Raw genomic sequence first — 21432 nt, forward strand, 5'->3', positions numbered from 1 at the left:
GGATCTTCCCGGACCGGGGCACGAACCCGTGTCCCCTGCATCCGCAGGCGGATTCTCAACCACTGCGACACCAGGGAAGCCCACACAACTAGATTTTAAGTTCCATGAGGACAAGAGTCATTTGGCTTCTTTCAAGGCACCCCTCCCCTGCTGCGATGAGCCTGGAGCGCAGCTTCAATAAAGATTGGTCAAGAAATTGATCATTCCACCTGGGAAATACTTACTAATAGTAGATATCAAATCTTGAAACCTTTCCTTAGGAAAGAGCGGGTTTTCCAGTCCTCGGAAATACAGTTTTAGAACGCCAGCGACTGAATTGATATCTCGTTCATTTTGATCATCCACAAGCGGGTCTTCACCTAAGGGGAAACAAGAGATGACGATTCAGCTCGGTAAGGGGGCAGGGTGCGTGCAGATGGCGGAAGAGGTGACCTGGCCCAGCCTGAACTGGAGGACAGAGGTGACAGCCTCCGCCACACAGCATGCTTGGAGTGCTCCCTGCAGCGGATTCTGAAACTGCTCCAATCTGTAAGAACGCTGCAGAACTAAAATAATGAACATCCGTCACCCTACACTTACACTCATCTTGCCACATTTGCTCTCCCTCCCTTTCTCTACTTATATTTAGTACTGCTCAATTATTTGAGAGTGTTTTGTAGACATTACAACACATCACTGCTAAATACCTCAACACATTCTTCCTAAGCATAAGGGTATTCCCCTACGTAACCGTGTATTACACCTAAGAAAATTAACAAGAGTTCCAAAACACCGTCTCACAGACTTTACTCAAACATTCCCCATTGTCCCACGTCTTTTATAGAATTTTTCAAAAGCTAAGATCTCATCAGTGTTCACACAATTCATTCGGTTGTTATGCTTCGTTAGTCTTCTGAATGCAAAATAGACCCCAACATTTTTATTGTTAGTTTGCTTTTCATTATACTGACTTTGATTGAAGAGTCCAGGCCAAGTGCCTTGTAGAATGCCTCACATTCAGGATTTGTCTGATTGCTTCCTCATGATCAGAGTCAGGTTAAATATTGTGGGCAAGAATACTATGTGGGTAATGCTTGATCACTGGGTTAAGGTGGTGGCCTCTGGATCTCTACACTGGAAAGGTATATTTTCTCCTTTGTAATAACAAGTGTAAAATATAAAATATTTTTGTAAACAATAAGTGATCTATGTGCATGTCATCATGCTTAACGTATTTTACCCAGTGCTTTGAGCATCCAATGATAACTTTTGCCCAAATCAATTACTACCCTGCGGTTCTAACAAAATGGTGATTTTCTGATTCTGTCATTCCACCTACAATTATTAGGTGGCATTCTTCCCTAAAGAAGAGCTTTCTCCGTGTTCCCTCCACCCTCCTATTTTTTTTTAAACATTTTATGGGCTTGTTTTTATAATTTTTAATTCAAAGTGTTATAACCCACTACATCACTATTCATTGGGATGCTCAGATTGTCCCCAGATTTGGCCAGGGGGAGTCCTTTCTCATGTCCTTTGATGCGACCTCTATTGAGCACTTAATTGCTTTCTGGCATGAAAGATGTCCCTGAATCACCTGGTACTTTCCTTGACCTAGACCTGGAATTAAAAACTTCTCTAAGGAGCTTTATCTGCTTTTTGTAGGGCATGGTATTTAGAAACCAAGATCTAGGTTCTAGGTGTGCTCATTGCTACAGGAGTGTCATAAAGAACATCTAGGCTCTTTCAATGCATAGAGCTAGAATATACATATATTTTTTTTCACAAGTTCACACTGATATTTCTAATTCATGTTTAAGATACAATGTTTTCTTTACCTTCCTTTATTTTGTATTTGCATTTCATTTTTCTTACAGTGAAAATCTTGTTCTGAATATTTATAATTGATATTTTAATGTATCTGCCTTATCCTACAATATACATAAAATAGTTTCAGATTTTTAATAGCAATAGCACCACTAGCAATAAACCTACTACATAAAATTACCATTTATTCGCAGGGCTTTTTTTTGTTTTTTAGGCCCTCAGAATGTATCCCACTAAAGACATGAGCAGAAAACACAAAGTAGATGAGTGGTTGCCAAGGGATGGGGGCTGGGGTGTAAAGGGTACAGGGAGTGACTACAGTACAAATGGGTACAGGGTTCCTTTTAGGGGTGATGATAATTTTCTGAAATTAGATTATGGTGATGATGTACGAATCTATAAATATACTAGAAACTACTAAAATATACACTTTAAAAAATGGATGAGCCTTATGGTATGTAATTCAATAGAGCTGTTAAAAAAATGTATGACCAGAGCACATGATGAAAAGTTATTCTCTGTATGGTTGTCAGTCTGATAATATGGCTTATTTGTTTCTACTTATGTTCAATGTTAGGGATTTAATTTTTTTAGAAATCCTTTTTTTGTAAAAAGTATGCAATTTTGAAAATATAAAGCATCCACATGTTCCAGGAGTCATAACCAGATGAAAAGTTGCTTGCAGAGAAGCCCTATTCTTATTCTTCTCTCCCTACACCTTACATTTAACCATTTTCATTAGTCTCTGGTTTGTCCCGCTAATCTTTCTTTCCGCAAAAATAAGCAAATACACATATACAATTTTTTTACGTTCCCTCATTTCTTACATAAAATGGAAGTAGCACACTCTGCTACTACATATACTTGTTTCTTCTCTTAACAGTAAATCCTAGAAATCCCTCCTTGTCAGTTCATACAGATCTTCATTTTTTTTCTGATGGCCGCAAACGACTCTATTTCATGGATAGACCGTAATGTAGTCAACCAGTCTCCTATGGATTGACATTCCCATCTTTTGCTGTTACGAATACTGCCACAACAAATAACCTTGTACCTGTGTTTCTTATTCATAGAGGTGTGTCTCTGTGGTAGGTTCCTAGAAGTGGGATTGCTGGGTCAAAGGGCAAACAAACGTGTAGTTTCATCAGATAAAGCCAAATTCTCCTCCAGTGGGGCTGCACCATTTTCTCCTCCTACCAGCAACATAGGAGAAGGCTGCTTTTCCATAGCCCTGCCCATGGAATGTCTTTTAAATTTTTGCCAATTGCACAGGGGAAAATATCTCAGGAGAGCAGCACTTTTCAGTTTAATGGGGGGTTGCTGAGCTAGTTCACCACCAGGAGTTTCCATAGGGGACGTGAAAGGAAGCAGGCAGCAATCTGACACCTCCCTGAAGGTGCTGAGAGAGGTCTGCTCAGTGGGCTCCTCCTCCTCCTCCTCCCAGAACAGCCCAGAGCAATCTCAGTCTGGCAAGCAATGAAGAGCAGAACTGCAAATTCATACTTGGATCTCTATACTCTGCCTCTGTGGGAAGAGAATGTGTGTCACTGCCAGGGCCTCTGCTGGCCCCAACATGCTTCGGTGCAAATTAGAGAAAGACACCCCGCCGCTTCCTGAACCAGGGCTTGTGCCTTCCAGGGCATGAGTCAGAGTTCAGCACACTCCTGTCCTCGTGGCCGGGTACTCTTGTGCAGTGCCCAGCCTGAACAACTGTGTGTGGCGGCCCATGCACTGTGTTCCATAGGTCAACCTCTCAGACGTTCCCATAGGAGGAGATGAAAATGCTTCCCCCACGGGGGTTGAAGGTAAATGTCCCCAGCACTTCATGGCTGCTCTTTACTGGTACTGGCCACTTGCCAGATTCTGCTCCCTCAGATCACTGTCTCCGGAAAAGGAGTCATCGGGGACCCACCAGCCTGCACTGAATGGATCTGGTTTTGCCTTACACACACACACACACACACACACGCACACTCCATTCTTGCTCTTCCTCCCAGAAGGCACTTCGTCCACAAAAGGAGCCACCCAAACACTCCTCCCTCCTAGCCCAGGCCTTTGGCTCTCTGCAAGCGTTGCCAATTTTGGTTCCAGAAATGAAGGGAATTCCAGAGTTCAAGATGAGCAGGATGGTGTATGTGAATGATGGCTTCCTCCAGGAGGAGAATTAGAGCTCAAAATTCCAGGCCAGTCCAAGAGAAAGCTAGTTCCCACTTTGCTAGCTAGTTTCCCGGGGAGGGAGGCAGAATTATTACCAAACAGCCCTGCCTGCAGCCTGCTCCCAGCCAGGTCGCCCCAGCATTGCCTAAGGGCTGAAGGCAGGCTGCACCCAGGGCCGAGTGAACACACGGTGTGTGCTCACAGCTCTAGGGGAACGTGCTGCTGGATGGGGGCATGGCAGCAAGCCCGCAGGTGGTCTCTCCAGGGCAGGCCTCTGCGGCCAGGACCCTCCCAGCCCCATCCCAAGGCTCCGCAACGTGACAACCCCTCCCTGTGTCTCCCGCTCACACCCCTCTTCCTGGGGTAGGAAACAGATCTGAGAAGGGCCACATCCAGAGTCTAGAATGTGTCAGATCCTACACGCCATGATTTCAGCCCCAAATCCAAACGCTATGTTGATGTGAGCACAGTGAAAGGACCATTGACTCCCTTTCCAGCCACCCTTCCACATGAGGAGAGAACACAGGCAGCTCTCTCATCTTTTACATACCAAAAGCACAGGGGATTGGTTTGTGGGGAAAACAGAGAGGCAAAAAACTAGCCTGGGAGACAACAGCAAACCACAGCACAGCTGCTGATTACTGCTTTTCCACGATGTTTTCTCCTTCCTTTTGCCAGAAGATTACAGGAAGATCTCAAAACTTGAGTGCTGAGTTTGAGATTTATTGACAGCAAAATATAATAACAGAAATCATAATCCCAACTAAAACCCTGGTCGACTCATGTCAGAGGAGAAAGAAAGTGGGTTTAGGAATAATAAGCCCAAAATGGATTTCCAACATGTAATTTTTCAGAAGCTTAAGGAAAAGAGGTCTGTGCTCCTTTCCACAGCCTTCTGCAAGGAGCGCAGGCAAGAGCTTCGCCCAAAGAGAGAAAAAAAGGGGCCAAGGAGGAAAAGACCCATGTCTGTTTGAACAAGTGGCAAAGGACAGGCACCCTGCAGGGATTAGAGAGTTTAAAATTTTAAAAATAAAAGGAAGAAAGGAAAAACACACAATGTACTGGCTTGGAGAGAAAGTTCCATCACAAGTTAGAGCAGGTGGGCCGCGAGGAGTGGGCTCGGGCCGCTTGCTGCCAGGGGCTGAGGAGAACACAGCGGCGAGCCAGGGAGAGGGAAGCTGGTTTCAGGAGAGGGGGGAGGAGGTGCCCCGAGGGTCAGCCAGGTCAGGAACCCAAACCCAGGGCCAGTGGGTGGTGAATGTCAAGAAACAGCAAGTAATGCGTGTGAAATCTGGGTACCAGCCAGCCCAGAGAAGCCAAAAAGGGTTTTTCTAAAAGAGACATCCCAGGAACTATTCCTTTAGAATAAGCCATGCTCCCGTGTAGGCTCGGGTGGAGCCGAAGGACGAAGCCAGCAAGAGAATGAGATTCATCCTGGAATGGGGGTGAGAGGGAGAGGGGCCAACTGCACACATGAGGCAAAGAAAAAGCAGAAAACAATTTTTGCAGCTGAGGTTTGGGTCAGGTGATCTCTTTGCTCCAAGGAGCAGAGAACTCTAATTTGCACAAATACCCCTCCAAGGCACCTGAGCAAGTAACAGCAGGTGCTGACCTAAGAAATCACGTTCAGGAAGGAAAGAAAGCAGCGCTGCTGGGGTGAGGATTGGGCCTGGCTGCCTGGTACAGCAAGGTACTTACTCACAAGACACTGGCAAGTAAGAAAACACAAAGGGGAGCGGTCACCGGGCTGGAGGCACCAGGCAGTTTACTCATGACATACAAGGAATTCTCTCTGATGGGATGAACCCCCGGGAGGATGGAACCAGCAAAGGGTCCAGACCACGGCTCTGTTCACTTACAATGAACACAGGGCAGGAGGGGTGTTAAGGAACTGGGGGAAATAAAGAAACCAAACCCTGGCTGGGCTGTCTGTCGTTGCCAAGAGAAGCTCAGGGAAATGCTGAATGACACTTCTATCAGAGATGCTGAGGGGAGGATACCCCTTGCTTTGTGGGCTTTGCACATGCTGTTCCCTTGGCCTGGAACGCCCTTTCCCTGCTTCCCCTGACTCTTACTCTTCAAGCCTCAGCTTAGGCATTTCCTCCTCCAGGAAGCCTTTCGAGGCTTTGCTAGTCCTTCCCCTCCCACCCAAGCTGGGCTAGGGGCTCTCATGCTACCCAGCGCTCACTCCATCCTTGCGCTGACCGTGCTGTTTACTAAACCGGTTCTCTGCTGGCAGTGACTTGTCTGTTGTTCCTGTCATATTGACAGGCCCCTAGTCCATTACCCAGTGCAGCGTAGGGCTCAATGCAGGCTTGTTGAGTGGATGAATAAATGCGTGAGTAGGAGCTTGGAGCAGGGCAATTCTGGGGCTCCCTGGTTCTAAGTACCCAAGATCCTGGAGTGGGCTCCAAACCCTAAGCTCCCCAGGACCCTCCTCATGTGTCACTGAGAGCCACATCCAGCCCAATCCTGCTCTCCGCACCCGGTTCCAAGCCAGAGTGCCTAGCACTGCAAAGCTCTGTGCTGGGGGCTATGGTGGTGACTGCCTGGGGCTGACAGACTGCTTCCTCTACCCTGGAGCGAGATCTCAGGACGGAAGCGGGAGGATAGGGCCACGGTGAGTCTGCTCAGGAGGCAGCGCCTCCAGGGGAAGCCTGGTAATAAGTCGGGAGAATTCTAGGGCTGGAGCCCCGGGGAGAGGCTTGCTCAGAGCACAACCAACAGGGACAAACCATACACCTTCCAAGGCTATTAGGAGGATTACATAGAAGAATGGGTAAGAAAGTGCTTTGTAACTTGGGATGTGATGTATTGCGGGGAAATGGGTTTGGGATCGGGGTCCTCAGACCAAACTTAGTACCTTCACTACTCAGAGAACACTGTAGTAAATCAGAGCTGAGGAGTAACTACGGAGATGGGATGCTTCCAAACGCTGTGAAACTAGAGGTGGAGATATTGCTTAGGGCGCCCCACACTGGCTCGTCTCTCCTCCCTGGGACGGACTTTGTTCAACAACCAGAGAGCGTGACGCTGGAAAATATTTCCTTGAACGGAAATGCACGGACTCTCAGTTTCACTGTAGTAGCAAGGTATGTACTAGTATAAAAAGGCAGAGGTTTAAGAAGAATTGAGCTCCTCCTGACCCTAGTAAGTCCTTACTTTGCTTGGACACTGCCACTGGCCATCTGTTCCCATCAGGGATCCTGAGGCCAAGGGAGGCTCAACCAAATAAGCCACATTCTGGTGGCCACTTCATTTCTGATAAGCTTTTATACCAAAGTGGGAACTAGGTAACCTCCCCGAGGGTGGGGGAGTATAGCTTTGCCAAAAACACTGCATAAAAAAGAATTAGGCAATTCTAAGCCACTCCATGTTATCTAGCTTCTTCCAACTTTTCTAAAACACAGCAGCCTTTACAGATTCACACTATAATTCCAAGGCCCTCTTTCCCAGCAACCACTGTAGAGCCCACCAGAGAAAGTCACCCATGTGTGCTGGTAAATGTTCAACAGCTAGCTCTTTGGCAGGCAAAAGAAAAAGATCAAAGGTCTTAGTGTTTTGCCAATTTCTGTGGTGTAAATACTCCCACCTTGGCTGATTTCGAGCTACCAAGGTGAAGTTGGGAAGAGATGTTGATACAAGCTGCCCCAGCACCACTGGCTCTAAGACATGCGTTAACACCCATCCCGGCTTCCTCTGGACACAAGCTGGAGATGATCACTCCACACCTACCTCTCTCAAAGGAATTTTTGATGTCATTGACTTCAACCTGGGATCCTGGCACTCTGAAGATCCCTTGCTGCTGGAGTCCTAAAAGAAATAAACAAACAAAAAAAGAAAGAGAAAAATGCCTTGAGCTCATCAGACCACTGGGAACACGGAAGACTCTCCCCACTGCTTGCCTCTTTCTCCCGCCATCCTTTGTAACAGAGTCATTCCCAGTGACCGTCTCCTGGCAGAAGCCCAAGAGGAGCCTTTGCGATGCACTTCGGCTGGTCCAAATACTCAGGCACATTCTGCTTCATATGTCTAGGGTCTCTTGTTTGGGCTTGAAGGAAACGAGAAGTTTATATCAACACTGGGCCAGTGAATGACTTCCACTTTAACCCACAGGTCAGCTCAGTCAAATAACTGGGTAGTGAACGCTGCCCAGCGCGTTCATCAGTTGCACTGGTCCCAAGTAGCTTGGCCTGAGTTTACGAATGCCCTCGGAGTTTAACAGCCACAGAGATTTTGAATGAGAATGATTAATGCCACGCCCTCAACCGTTCCCTCGCCCATCACAGACAACGTCTTCCTTCAAGAGAATCTAGAGTCTAGAGCGCATGCTGGCTTGGGATCAAGGAGTCTGGGGGACATTAACTTATTGAAGAAGGACAATCTCATTTTTTATGTGTTTCTACAAGGCCTTAACAAAGAGGAGAGCTTGATACCTGACACAGCAGTAACAACAAAACAGTGACCTATAAGACTGAAAGAATTAGAGGGCCTCCCTCATCTGAAAAGGGAATTAAGACTGGGATCCTTTCCCAGAGTTTTCAGTTTTTCTATATGAAACAACTCTCCACTTTATAATTCAGGAAAGTGTTTACCCTTAAAGGCAGGCTTTAGTTAAAGTTTGGTTTGTACATATAGTATGTGCTCAATAAACGCTGTTCATTTCTTTCGTGCTGAATTTCTACCACCTGTGTCTCTTACCCCATCCTCCTGGCTCATTCCTGTCCGGTTACGCTGGCCTTCTCTCCCATATTAGGCCTTGACACTTGCCATTCTCTCCACCTGGACTGCATGGCTGGCTTCTTCTACTCAAATATCACCCCCTCGGAGACGGCTCTCCTTACAACCTTAGCCAAAGCAGGCCTGCCCTCCTCCAGCCATTCTCTATCCCCTTTAATTAGTTCCCTGGCATTATCACTATCTGAAATTATATTATTTGTCTCTCTGCTTGTTCATTCCCTTGCCCTTTTAACTGGTCATGTAAGCTACCTAGGGCCAGCATCCTACCTGTCTGGTTCGTGGCTATGCTGCCATTGTCAAAAACAGTGCCTGGTATGCACTCTGGAAATATATTTTTGGAGGGCTGAATAAACGAATAGATGGAGGCACAATTTAAGTGCTGGGGACACCGTGTGGCAAATTCCAGACACTCTATCTCCTCCATGGAGCTTACCACAGTCTAGAAGGATGAACCGATCGGTTGACCAACCTCATTCAGCGCTCAAAGCGCAGAGCTCTGGGCTCGGGGGGGAGCAAGAAAGGAACTAAAACAGTTCTCCCACGTGCCCTCCCTGCTCCTAGGTTCTCCTAGCTCCTGGGTCTTCTCACCACCACCTTCAGTTCCCCCGAGACGCAAGGCTCAACAGACAGCACTCAAGATAGCAGCTGTTCTATAGAACGTTTTCCCTCTCAGAAGCAGAGCAGCAACAGGAAATTCTTCCCAGACGAATTTGAATCTCATTTCTTATGAGAACAGCCTAGCACCTGTTCTGGAAAGAGCGGAAAACACTGCCCTGAGATCGAGCTTACCGTATAAGTTGATGTATCTGATGCAGCTCTCGACGACCAGTGGTATAGCTTGTCCTGAATCCTTAAGACAAAAAGTTGTGAGTGGTATTGGACTTGGCAACCACCACAGGAGAGAAGACACTGCAAACACAGATTATGAACTCAAGCCAGAATATTAGTACCATCAGATTAGTAGGAAAACAAGCAAGGAACCACTAATTCTAAAGTCTCCACAAACAGTTAAAATAGAAAGTCTTCTGTGATTGCAGAAAAGCCATAGCTGTGATCATTTTAAAGAAATGCTCTGTCTTCCTATTCAGCTGGGAAGGAATCAGGGCTCCGGAGGCCTGATAGGCACATCAGGGAAGGGGAGGGAGCCCACCACCTGGAGGGGCGGGAATCCGCCCTCGAAGACTTCCCTGCCCCCCACTGCCCTCAGCCCCATCTCAACTCTGTTCTCCCAGCGCTCAGGGCAGGATCAAGGCCTCTGCCTAGTACTATAGGACCTGCTGCCAGAATTAAGAAGGACACACCACGGGGGAAGCAAGGCTGGCCCCAGGGATCCTTTTGAGCTCGGAGGAGGGAAGACCAATTCTACTCACAACGTAACGACCTAAACAGCCAGACAGATATCTGCTTACCAGTAAACACATTACAAGGAAAAGTTCTAGAAACAGCTAACGTCAGCCAATGACCACTGAGTGGCAACCTCAGTCAGAAAGGCTGAATGAGATGCAGTTCTAAATACATGCATCTGGGGTGTGAATGTATTTTCAATTATATTTCCCTAGACTGGCCCACGGCCACAGAGAGCTGGGCAAGGGATAATTTTCTTTCGGATTCCATGACTGTTTGACCTCTCTGCTATTTCAGGCCACTTACAGAGCATACAATTTTTTTTAAAAAATCTCTTTGAAAAGGGGCCAAATTAAGCATTAGCCTCCTCAGAAGGTGAGGAAGCAATGAGGCATATGTAATATGCTCACGTAAAGGGACAGAGAAAAAAACCCATGAATTTGGATGCTTTCGTGGCTCCTCCACACCCCACCTGCAAATCCTTTCCTTGATTAACTACAGTCACAGAGAGGATAATAAAGTGGACTCATTGGCAACAGGCAAGGCGGGCCCTGTGCTACAAGTCAGGGCTAAAGACGGGTTCCATCCAGTTGAATGGGGCTGACGGACCTTTCCAGTAAATACCTGGTTCCTGGTTCGAGCATTTCTTCTTCCTCTGATAACAAAAAATAAACAGGCAGCAGAGCAGAAGAAAAAGAAAAGATTACGCAGAAGTAATAAGACCAGTTAGAGCAAGCAGCTCCTTCAGAGTCCGGGAACGCCGAAATGCAATGGCAGCCAGCGGAGGTCCGGGGGAGACGGCAGGCAACCTGTGGGCCCAGTGGAGCACCGGACCTGCCCGGCCAGCCTTCCAGGGTGGCTGCCTCGGACGCCAGGGGGCAAAGGGACCGCTTTCAGTCCTTGTCAAAGGGCAGGAACGGTGTGTAGTGAACACCTGCCTCACCCTAAGTCTAGCTTCTTCTCAACACGGGGGCTGTTTATTCACCAACGGTGAAAGCCCGCCTAAGACCCCTTAAGGTTAGCCCAGCCACCCACAGGAAAGGAGGGACACACGCCCTCAGGTGTCTGCTGTGACACTGTCCCTGCAAGTCAGCTCAGGAAACCTCGCTCTTAGCTCTTAGCTAACCAAGACCGTGTTTATCAGGTGCCCTCAGGATAGGACCAAACAGGATTCCATCTGGTTCCAAATTCCACACAGCTGCCCCTGCTTTCCTACCAAACACCTGGGGCAGCTTGTCCCGGGTACCCACTGGGCTTTGCTTTCCTTCCGCCCACGGACCCTCACCCTGGCACCGAAAAAGCCTCGGGGAACCCAAAAGCTGACAAAGCCTGGAGGAGGGAGGGCAGTGGAGTCAGAGAGACTTCGTGATCTTGCGGGCAGAACCGGAGGCTTTGCTTTCACTGAAGTCGCCCATTTGCAGGGGAGCGCTGCCTCTTCTTTCTTCCCACACATGCAGTGGGTCAGGCTCTGGGGTGTGTGCTGTGTCTCATCCCGACTGAGAAACGGGAGGATGTGCGCCTGCTTGCTGGTGTCACCCGTCCAGCCCCTGGCACCTCAGCAACTAGAATGTTCCTATGTCGACTAAGCCTACCTGGACCTAGGACAGCAGTGCCAGGTGATCAGACGGGGCCCCATGGGCGCTCTCCGGAAAGCCCAGGCAGCACTAACGCTAACATTTCCATGGTGTTTACTCTGCGCCAGGCAGAGCTCTAGAACCTGGCAGGTGTTACTCATCTGATCCTCGAGGTGGGTAATTATCATTCTCATTTTATTGAAACAAGGTAAGGACTCCCCCCGCCCCATCCCGAAGGTAGACCTCCTGGGCCTCAAAATTTATCAAAATAAATTGGGTTTCCTTCTGTCCGAGAGAAGGGGGGGGGGAATCAGAAATCAAGGGTTTTGAAAAGAATCCATTCAGGTAAGGTCCTAGAAATTTATAAAAGTAACTCCAACTACATTTATCCGTCATTCTTGGGGATGCTTCCTTGTCCCTCTACACTCTCATAATCATGGAGTTTCTGTGATGTTATTTTACTGAAAAGCCTTTCAGAGCTTTAGAATTGCAGAGCTGGGGATTCTTAGTTCACGCTGAATCGTCTTCCAGATAGCATGGGAATCATAAGAGGAGATTAAATCCCATTCCCAAAGGTTGAAGGACTGGATGCATCACACTGCCTTTTCATTTTCTGAGAGTTAACAGTCCTTGAGGTTGGGGTCCCGCCGCTGCAGTCTGTGCCCACAGGGAGCTTAGAGTGGGCGCGCAGAAGAGCTGGCGGAATTGCACTGATGATGTGTGCGGTACAAGCACACGTGACTCTAAAGAAATGAATTCGCTCAACAAACATACTTTTTTCAGTCAAACGGTCCCGAGGAGGCTGTGCTCTTATTCCAGCAGCATATGCTGTTGCCCAGTGCTCTGGGCTGTCCCTCTCCGGGGGCTCTTTTCAGAGCCAGTCCCCTAGCGCCCACTACGAACTATGCCTCTTGCCATATTGTGGCTCCAGTGGCTACACAGCCGGGCTCTGATTGGCGCTTTTCATCCCAAAGACTGGGGTGTCCGTACTCAGACAAAGTTGTGGCACCGCTGACAAAGGTCCTGCTGCAGGCTCTCGGAAGGCTGACCAGCTGCAGCAGTGGCTATATATTTAGAATAAGGAGGTGGCTTCCTGGTCACTACCTCCAAGGGGCGGACACTCCCGCGGCTGATGCGTGGCACTCGATCGTCATGCATTTTACGTAGGAGGAGCTCTCCATTCAGAGACTGTTTCACTAAACAGAACACCTAACTTGCAAATGCCATCAGGTGAGAGCTCCTTCCAAGCGTCCTGACAGAGCACCCGTTTCCAAAGAGCTGAGCGTATTCTGAAAGGTGTCTGTGTCTCTGAGCCTTTGCTCATCCTGTTCCTCCTCTCAGGGGCTCCGCCGTCCTCCCCTCTGCTGTGTTCCGAGCCGTCCTTCACAGCCGCCCGGGCCCCAGTGATTACGGTTCTTCCTGCTCTGAGCTCTCACAGAACCTATTTAAGTGGGGAATCAGTCACCAGGTGCGCTTCCTGAATCATCTTCCGCGTTCAGCTTTCTGTCAAAAACCTCCTGAGCAACAGGATAAGCTCCTTGAGGGCAGAGAGAGTAGCAAATGGGCCTCAGTCCCCTCTCAGCTCTGGAGTATGGCTTTTTCGAGAAGAAAGCCTTGTTGGAGTGAGAAGGGAGGGTGAAGAAGGGGCTCTTGAGACAGCCCCTCTTCCCATGACCTTCTGGATGGCAAACTGCTCACTCGGGGTCACCTCCAAACAGCACCCCTTCCTTGATGCACGCAGTAGCACCCCTTCTTTTGGGGTCCTCCACACCTCCCTCCTCTGAGGCATCCTAGAGCAGCTGCTGCTGTTTCCCACCCCCGGGCAGTCCCAACTTGTGCCCTCCTTTTCCCCTTTCCCTTCCCCCACTGCCCCCCAGAACTCAGCGTACAGGCAGAGGGACCCAGGCTGGCCCTGCCTACCCCCTCCCGTGCCTGAGGCCAAGCCTCCCTGCCCGGCAAGTCCTGTGCGTGCCCTATATGAGGACAGAGGATAGAGAGCCAGAGCAGGGGCGGCCTCAGCACTCCAAAAGTGTCGGCAGGGCCCGAGAACCTTTACTTTTCTCCTGACTCTTATTTTCTGCAAAGGGTCTTCGTTAGATGGGGGCAGGCTTCCAATAACTGTCAGGGACCTTCCGCTGTTCCCCTAAGTAATGTTCAGAATGCACCTCCCCTTCCTCAAGTATGTCCCCCACGTGCTGCCCTTTTCAACTCCATCACCATCTTAACTTGCCTTGAGCTGTTCTATCTGGGATGGCTTGATCCTGAGCCCTTCACAGCCAAGGAGCAAGAAGAGAAACTCACTGAGGTGAAAAGCTTTCTTTCTCGTTTAAGGTGGAAAGGATTAACCTGGAATTCTACAGGGACTAACTACCTCAGCTCTTTTCTCTTCTCCCAAACTGCCTAACCAGAAACAAAATTAGGTGGAAGGGTTGTCTCTCCTACAAATTGTATGTGTTGTGTTCCTTTGCTGGTATATTCTCAACTTTAAAACAATCACTTGTATGGAAACAGTTACTCACAGGGCTTTGCTTTGCGTTGTTTCCAACCTGTCTCCTCTCGGGAGACGTGAGTGTGACTCAAGGCGAGGGGGTTTCTCTAACTGTCCCTCAGGCTGGTCAGGACTGCAGTTCCAGAAGCAGTGAAGTGGGGCTGGCAGGGACCACTGTCCGGCATGGATTCAGCGCCACTTGGATTTTACTGGGTCCCAGAACGATTGCAACCCTCCCCCAGGACTGAGAATCAAGGGAAAGCACTTAGGAGCAACTGGTCAGAGGCAAAAGCAGCTCTGATTAGAAGCCCTCACTGAAGCTGAGAGCAGGCTGCCGGGAGGACCAGCTTTGCCACGAGGCCTGGCTGAGGGCCCGGATTGAAAGTTCCAGTCCGTCAGTCGTTGGTAGGTCGGTAGGTTGGGGCAGGGCTGTTGGCCGGGGGAGGAGGTGGAGAAAGGCTGCCATTACATTGGGTGCATTCGCGGACTCCGTGGCTCCCCAGCAAGTACCTTAATGAACGCTTCCATACAGCCGTTAAATAGTTTATGGCTACACACTGAGAGAGGCCTAGGTCTCCTCATTTTCTGTGGTTTAGGGGGAAGACAGGGGGGCCTAGGGGAAAACGGAACAAAACAAATCAAGAAAGCAACCAAGGTAAACATACAACTGGGAAAGATGCTCTTATGACCCACGACTGGAGGAGAACACAAGATGCAAATGGAAGGCCTGAACCCCCAGCGCACTGGTGTCCAATGCTCCATCTGAAGGCCTCTGGATGTTTAAGCGGGTCTTAATTTACCCACGGTGTCAGGCAGGAGTAACACAAATGTATTCTAAATCACAGGAGGGCACAGCACGTGTCCAGGAAACCACTGAAACTCCAATCAGGGCTGTCATCCCGCAAAGCTGACCAGATGGAGGGGGAATCAGGGGAGAGATGTAATCTGTAGCCCAAGAAAGCAAGAGACTTTCAAAGATGATTGGAAGGGTTAATTTTCATTATTTTGGCTTAAATGCATCACCGAGCCTCAACTCCCACCATACCAGGGCACTGATCTTCCTACTGCCTCCTGGCATTTCAGATGCACCTGACTCATCTTTATTCCGTTGATCTAAGAGCCAGGCAATTATTATTCTTATTTTAGAGATGAAGAAATTGATGCCAGGAGGGAGGCTGCAACTTCTTTGGGGTCCCCAGGGGACCCAAGATGATGATTATCTTCTGTCCTTTAGTCAAGTACACTTTCAGTTACAATGTTTTCAAATCCATTATCACACTTAACCTCAGCTCAACCCTGCACGTGTGGTCCCATTTTACAGAGGCCTAAACTGAGGCCCAGAGTGGGGAGGTGGCAGAGCTAGGCCCCAAACCCAGGCCTCTTTGGCTCCAATCCCAAGAATTTTACCAAAGGGTCTGTCATGGAGCCTTAGGGCACTTTCTCATTTCCAGCCAAAGACTCATCCATCCCATTAACCCTTGCCAGCGGAGGACCCGTGGGGTCAGGTTGAAAGTGTCTTGCTTGACTTTAGGATCTCCATTCCCTGTGCTCCATCTCGGCCACAGGGAGGGGCGATCATACCACAGTTCACCAGCGACAGCGAAACAGCCACAAACACTGGACCAGTTTCCAGAGTTGCTCACATGCATATACCTGTGTTGGCTTATTTGCTCATCTTTCACCACCCAAGTTGGCCTGACTCAATGCTGCCAGCCTTCTAGGGCAAAGGGCTTTCTGAGGTTAGGAGGAGGGTCCCTAACCAAGAGACACAGTTCATTTCTAACTGGCTTCGTTCATAATTTGAGAGGTACCAAGTGGGGACCAAGCCTGACACAGATAATGTCCATGCGTGATGAACACAGACCTGGGCCCACAAGCCTTGACTGATTTCTGTGAACGGGCAAGAAATCGTATGTGCCGTGGAGCCAGTCAAGGAGATAAGACTCGTGCTGCCTTGCTCACTGGCCTTGTGGTGCCTGTCTCCCTCAGCAGGCCCGCCATCTAGGGAACTCGGATCAACTTCTAGGTGTCTGAATACTGAGCAAATGCTGCTAGCTCCAGGACATGCATGGGCAAAGACACAGTGGAATCCAAATCTCATGCCACCCAAACACTGGAACTAAAATAACAGCACAGACCAAAATTTTGCAAAGAAACAACAGGCAAGATTATTTTGAGCTCCTCTTGGATCTACATCAATTTGGTTAGCTAAGTCCATGTCATTTCTTTTTCATAAGTTACTTATTTTTTGAGGATGTGGGTATGTGAGAGTGATATTTCTTACAACAGATCTGCTTTTGAATTTCCAAATGCCAAAAGAGAGTGCCAAAAATGTGACAGGGCCATAGGTTTTACGTATCATAACTGGAGGGTAGCAGCTGCACCACCTTGTTTCCATGGTGATTTGGGTTTCTGTTTTTGGACATTCTCACATCATTTCCTTATCTCACACTGCATGATACCCTCACGACAACCCTGTGAGATAGGCAAGAACTATTAAACCTACTTTAAACATAAGGCAAACGAGCCCATGAGAGATTAAGAAACTTGCCCAAGGTCACGGGAATAGAATTCAGCTCTTCCTACTCCAGGTTCCGGTGTGATTATGGAAATTGGGAAATTGATTTTATCACAGAACATTCAGCAATAGCATTAAATCAGCTATTAAACTCTCATGGTCAGCAAGAGTACAGACTCTTAATGCAGGTGTTGGACACCCAATACCAAAAATATCTAGGGTGCCTTTAAAATTTATTTCCTAAAATAAGTCCTAAGGATTTTTTTTCCTTTAAGTTACATAATTTCTGCCCAATCCAGAAAGCAAAGGACTGTTAGAACCGCATCAGGATTTCCTTCTTTTGTGTGGTGCTCTGTGCAGTGAGCGGAATCTCTGACAAGGAAACGTAGCTATCCCAACTTTGCATGACATCAAATTGATACCGACTTACTGAAGTGCTGGGTGGGGCACAAAGTGGGGAGCAGGGGGGCAGCTCAGCCAAGGAAAGTGGGGCAGCCTAAGCCTTCCATCTCTTCTGCTGCTCAGTTGCAGAGCAAAAGGAAAGAGAGAGAGAGAGAGAGAGAGAGAGAGAGAGAGAGAGAGAGAGAGAGAGGCAGGGAAAACAGGAACAGAGAAAGCCACGGAGAGGAAGAAAGAGAAACCAGAGACCAATGTCCCCTTTCTGCCTTTCAACCAAGATAAACATTAACACGCGTTAGTAACACAGGAATTGGCCTCAAAATTATCCTGTGACCAGAAGGATGGTTATTTCCCTAGATAACCCAACAGACGTGGGTGTCAACATCCAAAATGGCGGCAATATTGTAGTACAATGGTGGTCAGACTCTTGGAAGCTGTGCATGGGCGTGCATGGGGTTGCATCTGTTTGGACAAGAAATCTCGAGTGATTTCACTGCTAATCCAGACTTGGAGCGAGTCAACCTAGGTTAGGGAAGCCAGTCAATGGTTTGAATTAAGCATATCAAACCTTACGTTTGCATCTGGCTTTGCCATTTACCATACGTCTTTCAAGTGCATTATTGCATCTGGTCAGCCTAATTACAGGGTTATTATGAATTGGGGCTATTCTAAGATAACGTTCTAAAGTATGAGAAAAAAATATACAATGTGTTGCAACCCATGTGCAAAAATTGGTCTGTCTATACAAGGCCAGCAACAACTTGGCTCAGGGGACCCGTTCAGATAATCACCCAAAACAACACTGACCCTGGACAGGAAACTATGGCAGATAAAGAGGGCCACAGTATAAAAATAGCTCACCCAGGGCATTTAAGATAAATTTTAAAAACACTTCCAAGTTAGCAGCGCACTCCACAATAAGTTAAAAATGATTTTTGGAAGTAAGAGGAAGCTTTTACTTTACTAAGAGTTGCCTTTGGCCTTGGCCAAGGGCCAAAGTGCAGATGGCTGGATTTGCAGCTTAGTGCAGTGTATCTAAGTGGGAGGCCTGTAATCCTAGCTTGGATTTCCCAGGCCCTAGGTCAAAGAGGGTGTGGAAGACAGCATCTCAGAGGGCTGTATTTTAAAAAAAACAAAACCCAAAAAAACTCTCAACTTTTCTCTAAGGAAGACCCTGGGACCTCGCTAAGGGTTTGATTACAGATCTCTCCTACAGTCTGCTGGAATCATCTTCTCCCACATGAGTTCTAGGAATTAGGAGGAAGTGAGGGATGGCTCAATTCATCCCCCCATCTGTTTCACTATTTGCAGACTTTGGTGTAAAATGTGGCTTCTGTTGTTTTGGGACTATGACAACACTCTTGCAATAAGTAAGTAAGTAAGTAAATAAATAGGAGTTTGTTTCTAAAAGGTTCTTAGAAAGTAACCCTGCACATCTGCTGACCCACGTGCTGGGAGGGCCTCGCCTGGTATCATGAATCTTCCCGATGTCCGGGGACTGCCGGGGCCTAGAGGAACAGCTGCACAGGCTAAGCTTCTGGAGAGCCCTCAGTCTTCCCCTACCCTGGGCCAGCAAACTGAAAACCCAAGAGCTTTCCAAGCCTTTTCCCAGCCAACTCCCTTCCAGATGAGGCGGGAGTTAAGGGTTCATCCTTCCTCTTGCCAAGTAGGACAGCTTTCCAGGATTCTGGGCCACTGGGAAGAACTTGTGGGGAAAGGATGTCTTTGGGTCACTGGGCCCAGAATGAGGCAGAAGTAGCTCTCAATGGCCACGTGATGGAAAAGTGCAGGCCTCTGGGCCACCAGCTCAATTCAACTTGGGCAGCGGGACAGGCACTGCTGGGAACACGGAAGTGGATGGGCTCTAAGGAACCCGGGCAGCGATAGGGCTGCTTATGGACCTCGACTCTCCGCAGGTAGAGGAAAGGTCCAGTCCTGAAGCCAGCCTCTCAGCTATCAGCTGCTGAGTGAAAGTGTTCACTGGTTCTGGTCTGCTCAGGGAAAAGCCCAGAGGATAACGTTGAGCGAGCTGGAGAGAAAGCAGAAGCTGCCCACTATTACTTCCCCCACCAGGGCCTCTGCCATCAGGCTGTCCCAGCGATGCGAGGTCCGAAGCCAGGGCGGGCAGCAGCGGGCGTCTGCGCGCGCTCGCGTGGATATGCGCATGCGTATGCCCGGTGGTATGCGGTTCCAGCCCAACCCGGAGCCTTGGCAAATTGGGACCCCGGGCTGGGCCCCACGCCTCGGCGGTTTGCTCAGCAGCCGTAGAACGGATGGGGAGACAGGTGGGCAGCTACCCCACAGCCTCTGGCTTCTCCTGGTTGCCCTCGGCCACTCTGCAATATCTATTACCTTCCCGTCCTCCCACCAGATGGATAGCAACGAGGGACGACACCCACTTCCCACAGCAGCTCTGAAAGGCTCCCTCCCCGTCACCAGTCTAATGCTGGAACGAGCAGAGCAGCCAAAAGACCTTTGCCTTCCCTCTCAGCACAGCCACACCCCCGTGGGGACACTGGCGAGGCGCTGTCCCCTCTAAGCCTCCTCGCTGCCCTGAGCTCCAGCACTGTCTCGCCACCTCCCCGCCTGTCCTGCCTCTCCCACCTCCTCCCACTGCACTCAGGCAGCAGGTGAAGGAAACAAGATGCACCGCTCTTACCTGGTTGTACCGCATTCCGCTCTCTCCCCTGGAAAGAAAAGTGTACATTGATTTAATTGTTGGTTTTGTTTTCGTTTTTCTTGGTTTATTTTTGAGCGGAGAACATTCATCTTTTTCTAAAAACAAGAAACAGCTAACACCTTAACTTAATTATTTGTGAAATGGGAAATCTTATTATGCCTAAGGTATGTTCTGTTGCAGAGAACTGAGTCTTATTAAATCCTCAGTGCCTCCTATTTGTAGGGCCATGTTCACATATATTTCATTTGTTATTGTTCCTACACATTTTTTTTTTTTCCAGCGATTCTCAAACTACAACATGCTGACCAGTGGCATCAGAATCTTCTGGAACTCTTGTCAAAAATGCAGATTTTTTGGCTCTTTCCTGGATAAGGACCCAGGAATCTGCATTTTGACAAGCACTCCCGGTACTGTCTTCTATGCATACCCCAGCTTGAGAGAGCTCATGCACTGCTTTATGTCCACAAAGGTTTACTGAGCACCTGTCATGCCTGGCACTGAAGGAAGGGTGTCAGCCGTAAGACACCTTCTGTTGTTACTCAACCCCGCCAAGAGCCCACCCTCAGCCCTCGTGCCTTCATCCTCAGCTGAAGACCTTCTCGCTTCCTTCACTGGAAAACAAAATCAATAAGACAGGGTCTCTGGGTACCACCATGAGACCTACCCACCTACCTGCGCCTGCCCACTCCCCCGCTACCTCCTTTCCCGGTGCTCTGGAGGAAGCATCCTGCTTCTGCTAAAACCCAGACCCCGTGCTGCAGGTCCCATGCCCTCGGCCCTTTTCAGGGGCTTTGCTTCTGCAAGTGTCTCCCCTCTCTCTAGCATCGCCAGTCTCCTCTCTTCTGGATCATTTCCATCAGCGTATCAACACGTACACTGGATACATCCAACCTGCCTTTTAAGCCTCCCCTTGACCCCGTTTCTCCTCTAACTCAATCTCCATTTCTCAGCTCTCCTTTCCAGCAAAACTTCCTGAAGGAGCTCTGTTTGGGGTCCCTGTCGCTTCCTCCTCTTGCCTTACTGCAGCTGGCTTTTGTCCTCACCACTCCACGGAGACTGCTCTGTGTGGCTGAACCCAATGTCTCCTCTGCTCTTACCTGACTGCTCAGCACTCAGCACCGCCTACCTCAGTTCATCACTCCCTTCTTCTTATAAAGCTTTTTCCTCTTGATTTTCATGACTCCGTACACTTTCCAGGTGTCCTTCCTGCCCTACAGGCTGTTCCTCAGTTTCTCTTGTTGTCTCCTCATCTGTCCAAACTCTGACCTCTAAATATTGGAATGCCCCCAGGATGCAAACTGGGTCTCCTCCACCCTCTCTAGGTGATCTCAAATGCTTGCTGAGACTTCCTGACTTTATCTCCAGATCTTACATTTCCCTGGAATTCCAGTCTCATAGCCACTGCCCTCGTTTTTGACTATTGAGGTATAATTTACATATCATAAAATTCACACATTTAAAATGTATAATTCAGTGATTTTTAGTAAATATTCAAAGTTGTGCAACCATCGCCACAACTCAATTTTAGAACATTTCCATCACATTGAAAAGATCCCTTGTGCCGATTTATAGTCACTTCCTCTTCCCATCTCCAGCCTCTGGCAACCACTCATCCGCTCTCTGTCTCTATAGATTTGCTTATTCTGGATATTTCATAAAAATAGAATCATACAATATGTGGTCTTTTGCATTTGGCTTCTTTCACTGAGCATAATGCTTTTGAGGTTCA

General features: G+C 48.5%; 1 protein-coding gene across 1 annotated transcript in view; it reads right to left on the bottom strand.

Annotated features, from left to right (window-relative positions):
- LOC114484215 (SLIT-ROBO Rho GTPase-activating protein 3) overlaps positions 1 to 19704 on the bottom strand; it is a 26834-nt gene extending 7130 nt beyond the window's left edge. Inside the window, exons 1-4 of the mRNA XM_028478835.1 lie at positions 19683 to 19704; positions 9490 to 9550; positions 7696 to 7773; positions 225 to 359 (exon numbers count right to left, since the gene is read on the bottom strand). Coding sequence (XP_028334636.1) covers positions 225 to 359; positions 7696 to 7773; positions 9490 to 9550; positions 19683 to 19697 — 289 coding nt within the window. The 5' untranslated portion in view covers positions 19698 to 19704. The remainder of the gene's footprint in view (positions 1 to 224; positions 360 to 7695; positions 7774 to 9489; positions 9551 to 19682) is intronic.
- Positions 19705 to 21432: the final 1728 nt, after the last annotated feature.

This window comes from Physeter macrocephalus, chromosome 18 (genome assembly GCF_002837175.3).
Source record: "Physeter macrocephalus isolate SW-GA chromosome 18, ASM283717v5, whole genome shotgun sequence".
Classification (NCBI taxonomy): domain Eukaryota; kingdom Metazoa; phylum Chordata; class Mammalia; order Artiodactyla; family Physeteridae; genus Physeter; species Physeter macrocephalus.